This window comes from Marmota monax, unplaced genomic scaffold (assembly GCF_021218885.2).
Source record: "Marmota monax isolate L192 unplaced genomic scaffold, Marmota_monax_Labrador192_F-V1.1 WCK01_AAM20220418_F8-fsc00122, whole genome shotgun sequence".
In the NCBI taxonomy this organism is placed as follows: Eukaryota; Metazoa; Chordata; class Mammalia; order Rodentia; family Sciuridae; genus Marmota; species Marmota monax.
The window spans coordinates 1,949,068-1,962,041 of record NW_026695223.1 but is presented as its reverse complement, the minus strand read 5'-3'; the positions used below and the strand labels follow the sequence as shown (position 1 = coordinate 1,962,041).

Here is a 12,974-nt window from a genome sequence, read left to right as displayed (position 1 = left end):
GACATGGGTGACTTTTTTTTTTTTTTGTGGCACTCAGTGTGCAAATCTCCTGTGTCCTTCTTCAGGTTTCTTTAGATTGGGATGATGCCATCTGTATGCTCATTGAAATGTAGCTCTTCCTTACATTTGCACATGTATATACATTAGGGTCCCATGGTCATTTTCCCATTTTTGTTTCTCCTTTTCTATCTCCCTTTGTCCCCTCGATTTTTTTAAAGCACCTCACTTCTCTCTCCAATGCTACATTTTCATACTCGTCGGCCAGTGTGCCTGTTGTTTCTGTTACTCTTACTTGGGATTTGGCAAACTGCAGCCCCCAGGGCTAAATATGGCCAACACCTATTTTTATAAATAAGAAATTTTATCAAAACATAGCCATGTTACTTATCAAATCAAAACACAGTTACTTATTGACTCTCTGTCCCTGTTTTTTGCATTTATGTATCACCTATGGCTACTTTCAGGCTGCAGTGGGTGCATTGAGCTCCCTGACCTGGTGAGACCCTGTTGGTGAGATGCATCATGGGCAGCTGGGCTCAGAAGGCTGCCTCTGCACCACCATGTTGCTACCAGGATAGGGTCAGATGGTCTGTCAGGGTCAATTTGGAAATGCAATCCCACTTTCCAATGAACATGTGTGCTCTCTAATCTGTAGTCCAACTGAGTTAATACAGAGACTGAACTTTCATTTGACCGTTAAGGCAGACCTTTGGTTGATTCCACATGAATCTGAATTTCCCCCTTCCTCACATGGTAGAAGGTGGTTTTTCAAGTATTATAAATAAAAAATTTTCACACATATTATAAACATGATGTATTTTAACAGTATAGGTAAACAAGTGAATCTCTATGGTACACAAGAATGGACCCTGGATTTGGTAGCTGAGTTTCCTTCATTGAGATCCTGGTTCCACCATTTAAAAGCTGTGTGATCTTGAATTTGCCTGTTAGTCACTAGATTGGAGATTACTCAAATACAAATTGAAAGAGTTCACTTTGTCAGTCTCTGAGACCCACACCATTGTAGATAGATAATGAAAATTTTAGACACACAATTAAAACATTTTTTTTTGAAAGAAGGCATTCAAATATCATTCCTCTGGATAATTTAATCTTTTGCAAAATGCAAATAACTAGTGGCAAGGAAAATTATTAAGTATTTTATCCTTAACTGACCAATTAGTAATTAGCTACTGGATCACAGCAGATCTTAAAGATACGCAAACATGAAAAAGTATTATTAAAATTACAGTGGCTCTATTTGCTAGTTTTCCTGAGTCCTGATTTATGTCTGTTTTTCTCACATAGTTATTATCAGTGATCCCCTTCACTTTTAAATTGTTCCAGCTAAAATGATAAATTATATGATCACAATAAATATAAACCAAGTCGAAACTGACATGAAGTTCGAAGAAATCACTATAATTAAAATCTGAGACCCCCTAATTATTGCATAATGTTGATTTTATGTTTGTTAGAAGATAAATGTTACTGCACGTTGCTATCACTCTAGTCAAAAGATGATTGCAAGTGTGAATGGCCCCTGGCCATCAGTCCCAGCCTCAAGCTGGGGTACCCAGTTAAGCCCCTCACACTGAGGTGCTGTCATGATTATTAATCTGCAGTTGCTTCCTTTCTTCCTTTCAAAACCAAAAAGCACTTTAGGCTTGCCAAGTGTATTAGGGCACTGTGTTTTTTAAAGGCTGTTGAGGAATGGAGCAGAGGCACTCTCTTTTTAAAAACATTTTTTTAAAAAACATTTTTATTAGTTGTTGATGAATTTTTAAATTTTATTTATTTATTGGTATGTGGTGCTGATAATCGAGCCCAGTGCCCCACACGTCCTATGCAAGCCCTCTACCACTGAGCCACAACCCCAGCCCAGGCACTCTCTTTATACTTTGTTACCTCTGGGTCTCATAACTTTCTAGAGGGGACATCCTGCCTCTCTCCTGGCTTCTCTAACTGGAGAGAGAATCTGGGGGGATTGCTGTCTCTGATGGAAAAAGGAGAGGCAGAGAGAGGGCAGGCCTTGCCTTTTAGCTGCCTTCATTTCCTTCTCCACGTTATTCTTACTCAACCAAGTATGTGACGAGCACCAGGGAAGAAACACAACTGTGTGCAGTCGGGATTACTAGAACCTTCCACGTTTCTAACATCATTATGAACAGATTTCATTAAATGGTTAGGAAGTTTTTGCAGGCCTTGTTCTGCCATGTTGATTTCTCCTTAATAATTGTGGTAAAGTCTGTACTGGCAGAATAGAAAGCTGGTCTCTAAGCTCCTGGGGCTGGTTGGGTGGTGTTGAGAAGGAAGTGCCCTTTGTGTGTGTGTGTGAGTGTGTGTGTGTGTGTGTGTGCGCGCCTCTGTGAGTGTTGGGGGGGTGGATGTGCATGCATGGTGTGTGTGCACGCACTTACTCCTTCTTACTGTGACATTACCTTTTGCCTAGAATTGCTTATTAGCCCATTTTTCTCTTCAGTTTCACAATAAGGTGACCTGTTTCATGCTGCATCACATTGAGGAACCCTGCTCCCTGGGGGCTCATGCTGCCGTTATAGTCCCGCCCACCTGGATCATTAAGGTGAAGAAACCTCAGGTAACTGCCAGGACCCTGGTGCTGCAAACCCAGTGCAGAGAAAAATGAATTGCTGCTCCTTGCTTTTCTCCCCCTGACTATTCTCTGGGTTACTGAGACCTCTGCTCAGTCATCCCCAAGGTCCCGTGCTTAAGCTACTAAATTCATCCCGTTGCCCAGCACTTGACTGCACTGGGCTCCCTCATGGAATCAGCCTAATCAAATCAAAGTTCTAGAGCAAGGGTGCTTCCTCCCCATTCATTTGCTCAGGATAGTCTCTTTGGTGGTAGTTGTCCTGAGTTTCAGGGAGGTCCAGTGATGGGTAGAGCTGGTTTTCATACAACTCTCTTCTCTTCCAGCCTGGGAATTTCCAGGGAGTCAGTTGAGGGCAGACTGAGTTGTGACCCTCCTGCATACACAAGGCCTGCTCAGAGAGCAACAGCCCTTTCTTAAGGCAAAGTGGAATTTATCCTCTTAGTTCCTAATCCTGTCCTGTATTCTTCTCTGTGTGCTTCCTGTCCTAGCGAGCCTCAGCTTCGTTATTTTGGAGACTGTGATGGTCTCTTGACTAGGTCATATTCTTCGATTGAACATGTTTCTTCCTTCATACCCTGCATCCTGGACAGTGAGCTCCAACTTACAGAATGGAAAAATTTTCATGCAACAGGGAGAGAGATCTTATCAACCTCCCCCAGGGCATATAGGTGTTTAGGAAGTTTCATTGAATTTACTGCATTTAAAAGATGGTAGACCAGTTCCTGTGGTCTCTCCTGCAATTTATTCTCATCAACTCAGTTGTGTTTAAGAGCTAGCAGCTGAGGGATATGGTTTTGCTTTGTGTGTTTCATTTTAAATTTAGCCTCTATTCATGAGTATTGTTTATAAATGATCTAAGTTAGAATCCATGGGAGCATTTGGGAACCTTTTTTCCAGAAACAAGTACAGTATTGTCTGCTAAAAAGTGGGAACTCTGTATAATCTTTCATTTTACTTGTTAGTATCCACTGCCAAGATGTGTTTGATGAGTGGCCTAAGGTGACACAGTGAACTCTACATGTGTATTGCTGTCTGAAATTAAAATGTACCGAGTTCCAATTTTTACTTTTGAATCTCTTTAACATTTCTACTTACTTTTTTATTTCTCTCTATAATTTAGTAATCTCTCCAGGGCTTTACATTATATATTCATTCTGTTAAATCAAAACTTAGGTTGTGTCAGAAGATCTGGTAGACTCTGTGCTATAACATACAGTCCTCGCTCAGAAGAGACTCAGAGTTACCTTAAGGAAAGGTTGGAGGAGTTTCATGAGGAGGTGGGTTTTAATCTGCTTTTTGAAAGATGGGTGGGACTTAGATCAGTGGAGAAGAGAAAGAGAAGCAGGTAGGAGTTTACCAGAACAAGGGCACCTTGTCCAGCATTGCATTTGTGGGACTATGAAATGAGTCGCCCTGAAGTGCGCAGTGAGGGAGAAGGTGTGTGGAGTGAGCAGAAGGTTGCGCTGGACTGACAGAGAGGGATCTGGAGACATGTGGACTTTATCCTGAAGTAACTGGCTTCTTCATCAGCAAAGGAATGACAGTGTCAAAATATTCTCGTAGAAGGAAAAGCTAGCAAGAGTGTGTAGGATGCCTTAGTGTTATGGGATTTCGAAGAACTAGAAATAGAACAGTTAGGAAAATCAGATGATGATTCCACTCTGCAGAGAAATGGTATTCTTTTCTCACCTCTAAAAGCACCTTTGTGTTATGGAAATTTTCAAGCCAATGAAGAAAGAGAAAATCGTAATGGGTTCTTCCCTAGCCATCGGATTTTCTGCCATTCTTGTTTCAGCTATTCTTGGCGCTGCCAGATTATTTTCTTTCATTGAATTATTAATTTTGAGATTCATAAGAAACTGGAAGAAATAATACAGATCAATTTCTTGCACCCTTGACCAATTTTCTGGTAATGTCTTGCAGTACAGCATCACCCCAGGCTTTCGACCTTGACAGCCCATCAGCAGAGACCCCTGTACCTGCTCCCAGCCACCTCCATTCTTCTCCTGGCCTCACCCCTCTGCCCCACCTTCTTGAGGTGGAATATACCCCACTGTTTTTCTTTCAGTTTCATCTGTTAATGTCTCCTTTTGCTTCTTTAAAATATAACATTTAAAAAAATAATGACATACCTTTGTCTCACGCATCAAAATTAGTAATTCCTTAATTACTTTTTTTTTTTGCTTGTCTCAACTATTTTTTTTCAACAGTTACGTTTTTTAAATCATAACTCAAAGTCCTGCACTGCCTTTTGTGGACAGAGACCTTAGGTGTCTTTTAAATTTGTAACAATATCCTCTCATATTTTTTCATGCTGTTTATTTGTTGAATAAACTGGGTCTTTTTTTCCTGTGGGATTTCCCATATCTTGATTTTAACTGCTTGTATCCTTACTTTGTTTTAAACAATTTTCCTTACTGCTTATATTTTGTATAAATTAATATTGAGATATAGGAACTCATTTATATTTGGGGTTAACTTTTGGGGAGAAGGGCTGCATTGGTGGTGCTGTGTATTTATATTGTATTTCTAACAAAGGAACATAACATCAAATTGTTTCAGTATTATTAATGTCATGATCAATGGGCTTGGAAACTATCATCCTAATCCATTTACTATAGCCTTTTACTATTGTATTATCCCCTAAAGATCATCTTCAAAATCTATTATTTCATTAGTGATTGCCAAAATGTGGTTTTCCAATTTTTTACTCTTTTTCACAACTTAGCTATAATTTTTCTTCCCCTATCACCAACAAATAGGAGAAAAATATTTGAGTATTTAACTTTATTAATAAATTTTCAGAGTAATAAGTTAAGGCCCTAGTAACTTTTAAAGGTGATTAATGCCCTAGTAACTTTTTAAGAATCACTGTGGTCATCTTTGCAGAGCATCATTATGGATTCACCTCATTCTTATGTATGTGAATATACAGGCATGTGTGTGCATGTATATTCACACACATGCACACACACACTCAATATGCCTCAGACTATAGTCCTCATTATTATTCCTACATTCACACTGCTTTGTGAATTGGAACCCTTCCAGGTGGCTCCTGCCTACTGTCATGGCCAGTAAAGTTTTGGACAGCTTCTTTGGTTTCAGGAATGCTAGGATATATTTCCTGTCCATATCTGGAATTAGCAATGTGGCTACTAGGTAGCTCAAGTTGTGTTTGAACCCAGCAATTTTGATTCTTGAAATCAAGTTCTTAGTGAGAGGCCACACTGCCTCACTGTCTGACTATAGTCAGCTTTGTTAAATTGGGTGTCTAAAATTTTTGATGATCTCTCTTTCTATGGGCTCCAAAGCCACCAAGTAAGTTAATTAATGAGCTAAATTCTGTTGAAAAGCTGGTTCAGGATGAGTCTGGGGACAGCACAGTAATGTTTAAGAACTGTGGCTTTGGAACTTGGACTCCTTGAATCCTTAACCTTACCATTTACTGATTTATGCAATATTGAACTATTTAAACTCTTCCATTTCATTTTCCCTTCTTCACAGTGTAAATGATACTAGTACCTAATTCACAGGGTTTTAATGAAGATTAATCAGCTAACAGATGCACATAGAACAGCTCATGGCTCATTGTAAGTAACAGAGCTCTCTTTCGTGATCTTTCTTCTTGTTGACTTTAAGGAGTACAGAGTATCAAAGTGGAGACATACCACAACAGTCGAAAATATTGGACAGTTACACATAGGTCAGGACAGAAGTTATTGAAGGATGAAAAGAGGAGGCAATTTCTAATGGACGGGTGTGAAGAATGAACAGTAAGGGATGTAGCCAGGCATCTGCTCTGCTCCCAGAGCACCTTGTGGCATTGTAACTGTTGTATTTTACCATGTGGTGGGATTGTTTGTTCACTGGCTTGTTGCCTCTGCTATGGAAGAGAGTCAATACCCATTCATTCAATACTCATGAATAAAAGAATAGACGAAGACTAGGGGATTGCCCACCTATAGGAAGTAGAAGAAGAGGATCCTGCAAACTAGGAGAGAGCTAAGGAAACATGGTTCCATTATTAAAAATGGAAAGAAAATAGGGTGGCCATCAATGTTGAATTCCATAGATATTAAAAATAATAACAGGAATTGAGAAAAGTTTTTAGGTTGGTGGTTAGATCATGGGTAACAATAAAAACTGTAGTTTGTAGAGTGTGTAGCATGGGTGCCAAGTTGTTCCTGATGATTCGGAGGCAGTAATATCAGATAATTCATTTGAGACATTGGCAAGTGTATTTAAAAAGAGAATTTGGAAAGTAGATGGAGAACAGCAGAGTAAAATCTTTTTCCAACATTAATTTTATATCTACATTTTTCTACATATCTACATCAGTGTATTTTTCATTCTTTTATCATACTGGTTTAAAAATAAATGACAAAATGTGTATTCTTTATTGGATTAAGTAAACAGTTATTTAATTAGCCACATTCAAAGATGCCATTATGTGTATTATGAGGTCTAAAGATGAATCAGATGGGATCTGTTTCCACAAAAAAGAATGCATACTCCATAGGGGTAACATAGATATATCCATCTAAATCATTGGACAGAGTATTTGTGAATTCTGGAAGAGGCACTCAACAATATGAGTATCCTTAAGGAAACAGCATCCTCCTGCTATTTTTAGAAGAGTGACTTTTTTGGTTAATGTGTACTTTTGGGAAAGATTCACATAGGGTGGGGAGCACAACAGGCTAGAAAGGTTGGTTCAGCCATGGTCAGGAAGGAGTTGTACATCCAAGGTTGAGAGTGGTAAGTTTTACCTGAGATATAGAAACACAGTAGAATTATTAGGCAGGAGTGAGCACTTTCAGTTGTTGGGATCAAGGTAAGCTAAATGGAAATCACCACAGTGCTTGGTCTTAAAGGATGTGGGTGGTATGGTTTGGGGAAGAGAGACAAAGAAGTTCAACACAAGTGGATACAACATACTGAGAATTGTTAAGATGGATCATCAAATAAAGCCAGCTGTATTTGGATGTTTGTATTTAGACAAATGACTCCTGAGAGGAGTAATGGTTAATTGTATAGGAGTCTCCCCCTACTCTCAGAGATGCATTTCAAACTGTTCCACAATTGCCATGGATAGTATCACAATATATATATAGTGTTTCTTCCTATGCATATATTCCTATGACAAAATTTAATTTATAAGTTAGGTACAGTTAGAGATGGAAGCAATAACTAAAAACAAAATAGAACAACAGTATCAATCTACTGTACTAAAAGTTATTTAAGATAGATGATTTTTTTTTATTTCTGGAATTTTCCATTTAATATTTTCAAAACATAGTTGACTGTAGATAACTGAAACCGCAGGAAGTGAAACTGTATTATAGTCAGGAAAAGTGGTTCATAAAGAGATGGAATTGGACCACATATTTTTCTTCTCTGTTAAGAGATGGCTGGCTGAGAGGATAATGGCTCCCTGAGCAGCTGTAGAGTTGGGAGTCCTGAGGCATCTTGGTTGTGAGGGGAATGTGGGCTGCCTGCATGATTTGCTGGGTTTCATCACTAAATCTCTTAGAGAGAGGAAGAAGTTAATTACTGGAAGTGAAAAGATGGTGGAAGGTAGATGATTTTAAAGGATCCAAATCGAAAAAAATCTGAAGATTTGAGGCTGAATCTGTTGATATGTTTAGATTCCAAGTTATATCTTAAGTTACAGACATCAGCGTTTCTCTTTTGGACTGAAAATCTTAGAGAACAAAATTTTGATCAGATAAACAATGCTGATTCTATTCAAACACCAGGGCAAGTGCTTGTAGAGGAGGAGTAAGACACACATCACATGAATGTCTTACAGGACTCACCTGTAGAATATGAGGGCGGGAAAGCTTTTTGCAGAAGTTTCGCATCATGAGACAAGACATCCTTCAAAAAAAAAAAATTTGCTTTTGAACCACTGGCTTTTCCAAAATTGTTTCTGTTTTGTAACCCTCCCAGTAATCTCAAAGGGTTTCTATGGTTTTGTGCAAAGAATATAAAATGATGCTTCGTCCTCTCTCCTGAATTGAGTCCGTTGGGACTGTATAGGCCTGAATAGGAGCACTGTGGTTTCTTTGAAGAATGATAGTACTGTGTCTTTTGATTTATTGTGTAGTTCTTAATGAGTAATGCATAAATGTTTTTCCTGTAAAAAAAGTAAACTTTTTGGATTAAAAAAACAGTCTTCTTTTACCAACATTTTAAATTGTAGGTCTCTCTCCCCCATCTCCCCCATCAAAAATCCATATGGGGGCTGAGGTTGTAGCTCAGTGGTAGAGTGTTTGCCTAGCCTGTGTGAGGCACTGGTGCTGATCCTCAGCACCACATAAAAATAAATAAATAAAATAAAGGTATTGTGTCCATCTACAACTGAAAGAAATGTTTTAAAAATTCATATGGAATTATTAGTACTAATTTACATGCATAAAAACATACCCATGGAAAAGATATAGAGACATTGTGAGCACTGGGGTACATGTTTTTAATATGAGACCTCATGCTACTCTTCAATGCTTTAGAACTTGCTCCAGCCTAGTAATAACATGACCCTTGGGGACAGGTCTATATGAAGACCTAGAGACCCAAGTCATATTTTAAACTGCTGTCCACATCCCATACAATGGTTGTATTACAGTTTGTTAATCTCCCTATTGATAGGTAGTTATATTGTTTTTAATGTTCCACTTATAAATAATGCTGTATTCATTTCTTCATGGCCCTGAATGAGCTTTTTTTTAATATTAGTCCTTTTAGTTTTTTTTAATCCCTTATAATTGGAAAATGTTCTTTAAATGCTCGGGACCTATGAAATGTAATAGCTAATTTTATGCAAGGACCAACAGTATCCCTTAAAATTGCCCAAGTTATTTCCTTTGGTGAATTCTAAAGGTCAACTGGTACTTGTGATTTAACCAGGTATATGACTATTTGCAGCTTTTGAGACCATGTCCTTAACTTTTTAAAAAATGTCTTCATTAGTGCATTATAGTTACACGTAGTTGTGGGGTTCATTTTGACATATTCAAACATGTTATAGAATATTATTTGCTCCATTTCAGTCCCCAGCACTTCCACACTCCTTACCCTCCTCCCTCTCCTGTGTCCTTAACTTTTGATGTGGGTTTTCTTTATTCTTCTGCTTGCCCATCCTCAGAATCACCGTGACCTAGCTGGAGCAAGCAATGAGAAACTCAGTCCCTGCCTCTCATTCCTGTTGCCTATCAGAGTTTGGTTCAGCATTTTGGGGGGATGACTTCCTTTGGGATGATGAATTGGCATATTTTTATTTTTTTTTAAGACCTGTGATTATTCCCCATAACCTGGAAAAATCCCTTAAGAGTAATAAGACCTAAAGTTTCTTTCACAGTTGAGTGATTCATACCAAAGAATTTCTTAACAGCCCAAGAAGGAGTCATAACTATGTTAAGGGTCTTGTTGATAGGATTACTTCTGTGGCAAGGTAAGATTACCCTGATATCGGGTCCAAAAAAACAAAACGCCTTTATTTTTCTTTAGGTCTTTCACAAAAGAGCAGGCACAGAATGTACAGGGGCAACTACTGTTGGGATCAGAAGAATTACAAAACAAAAACAAAAACAAACAAACCCACAAAACCCCTCAAAACAGCAGCAACAACAAAACCCTGTGTGGATAGTATTAATCTTGCAAAAGGAATCGTTTGTGTCCCTAAGTTAGCTGCCCTGGACGTTCTGGATGACAGGCCAAGAATTAAAGAATTGTTAACTCTGTCTTCAACAAATATGCACAATACCTTCTTGGTATCCTTTTGACCTTCTTGAAAAGCAGATTGTTGTGTTAGATTCTCTAACAGTCTGACACAGGAGGATAGGCCAGGCTGCAGGTTCGTGAGGGTAGGTGACTTATCTTCTTGTGGCCCAAACACCTCCTCAGTCTGCCTCCTCTGTTCCTCACTGAATTATGCTGCCTTCCAAATGAGGTCATATGTTCAGACAGAAGTATATATTTCCATGTGCACAGAAGGGAGCCTTCGGGAACGTTGAGGCGTGCTGGGAAACTGCACACTCTCACTGTTGCTGTCTGACCACCGTAGGGCTGTAAGGTCTCAGAAATCACGCAGACGCTCGCAGGTACTGTACAACACCGTGCTTGGGCTTCACCCTCTTCTTGGTCTGTGAAGTGAGGAAGGCCTCAGATGCCTTCGTCCGGGTGAGGCTAAGAAGAACTTGCATTTGCTACCTCTGTGTTACCAAGGCTGTTTTGTGTGTCTGTTCCCTATGGGAGTTGAGTTCCTCACCTGCACTAATCTCAGATATCTACCCTTATTTCGATGTGTTTTTCCAATTCCGTGTTCCCCTTGTGTGCTTGATCCTCAAAATCATCTGAAATGCTGTGATTTTATGATCAGACAAGTTTAAGAAACTTGTTGTAAGATCTTGGCCTGATCTGATAGACCTATCTCTTAGAGTCAAAAATCAAGGTCCACAGCGTGTCCTTGCAAGCACGTGGCATCCTGCAGCTGCTCTTGACAGTGAATGGCTAGAAGTGCTAAGTTAGGAGGCACGCGTTAAGTTCCTAGGGTTCACTTCCAAACTCTGCGGAGGGTTAGTAAGTGCTGTGAGGTATGATAACGTGTGCACCCTGTTCCAACAAAGATGGAGTGCAGACATCCTGCCAACCTTGTGCTGGGTGCTGGGCTGTACAGCTGGGGACGAGGCAGTGGATACTGGGCTAACTGCTTCACATTTCTTTTCTCATTTAAACTCACACCTGTCCTTTGAGGTAGGTATTATTACCTCTTCATATTAAAATTAAGGGACTGATGTTTCAAAAAGTTCAATTGACTTGGCCAAGGTCACAAGGTTGTAATGAGGAATTTGGGGACCCTACCAAGTCTATCAGACTCAAGCTTCCCCCTGTTGATCTGCTGTACCCTTCTATATACTCCTCATGTTCCTCTTTTCTGCTTCAAAAAGCAGTTCTCAGCCCTGGCTACATGGTAGAATTGCCTGGGGAGCTTTTAAAAAATATCCTTGGTTGGGCTTCATCCCAAACAGATTTATTAAGAACATTTGATATGGTCCAGGTATGAATAGTTTTTACAAAGCTTTTTGGGTGAGACTTATATGTAAACATGGTTGAGAATCTTTGAGAGCATCATTAATTGACACCAAATAGACACTTCTTCTGCCGGCCTAGTAGTTTCCAACATTTTTCTTGGATCATGTGGCTGATTAAACTTTTAAAGACTTTAGATCCTTTTTCTACCCTTTTATACAAACCAAAATTTATTGAAATATATCACATACTTTCATAATGCAAAAGAGACAAGGACATGATAAAAGACCCATTGAACCAGGGTTTAGAAACCTGGAGATCTATTTTTAGGGGAGATATAGTCAACAGTAAGTATGAGTAATCACCTGGGGTCTAGCGCACCCATAAGCTCCAGGGTCTTTTTCATTTTATTCTAAACTGATGGGGAAAGAAAACCTTGAGACAAGTGGTAATTCTTAAAAGTTTCTTTCATCCTTGGTAAACACAGGTGATAGATGAACTTTTTTTTTTTTGTATATTCAAGTCAAAGTGAAATAAAAGCAAAGTAGTTTGGATCTTGTTAATTTTTGATGCATTAATATATGTAATCTAGACTAAAGTTTATTTTGAATGCTCTATGGGAAAATACTCTAAAAAGTAGATAATTAGATAGCTAAATTTCTTCAAGCTGTTTTAAAAATTTTTAACTGCTCAAACAATGGCAAGTATGTATACTTATATGAACTTCTAAGTTAAGAATTCTGCATTTCAGGCCTTCAACACTTGGTCAGACATCTTTTATATGGTCAGTAATATCTTATCCTTGTGAAGATGCAGTCTAATTAATTATTGACTCTGCTTATTAAATCTGATTTTGCCTTGTCTCCAACCAGTAAGTTGTGTCTGTTCTCTAACAGGTTCTTCTCTAAGCGTCTAAATCAAATATTAAGAGTTAATGGTCAGTTGAAATAACCATCAAGTTGTGGTCTATAAAATCCCTAGAAAGGAAAGCAAATTCAAAGGTCACTGTATTTCAGTTAGTCCAAGGCACTTCCATGAGAGAATAAAATAAAGGCTACTATAGAAGCAGGAAGACCTTCTAAACCAATGGCCTTTAGACAGAGAAAGAGAGGGCAATTACTGCCCTCCTACTGTTTTAAGTAACTTAAGGTGACTCTTACCTCACTCAGCATTTAAAATATTAGACATCAGTGCTAATACAGTAGTTGGTATGATCATGAAGTTCTGTTGGGGTCAAGAGTCATTTTATGACAATTATTATTAAAAGACCATTAAAAAAGTTAACAGGAAAGAAAAAAGAAACAAAAGAAAAGAAAAACATGAAAAA

At 38.7% G+C, this 12,974-nt stretch overlaps 1 protein-coding gene across 13 annotated transcripts in view; it reads left to right on the top strand.

Moving 5' to 3' along the window:
- The window catches only part of Dgki (diacylglycerol kinase iota), a 428,822-nt gene that overhangs the window by 214,735 nt on the left and 201,113 nt on the right, over nt 1-12,974 (top strand). For 10 of the 13 annotated variants that reach the window (XM_046434202.1, XM_046434200.1, XM_058575761.1 and 7 more), the window contains exon 8: nt 2,483-2,599. The exons of 1 other annotated variant lie outside the window; for it this stretch is intronic. In XM_046434202.1, the coding sequence (XP_046290158.1) occupies nt 2,483-2,599 (117 nt within the window). The remainder of the gene's footprint in view (nt 1-2,482; nt 2,600-12,974) is intronic. 2 more of the 13 variants (XM_058575763.1, XM_058575762.1) reach the window with 1 other exon arrangement.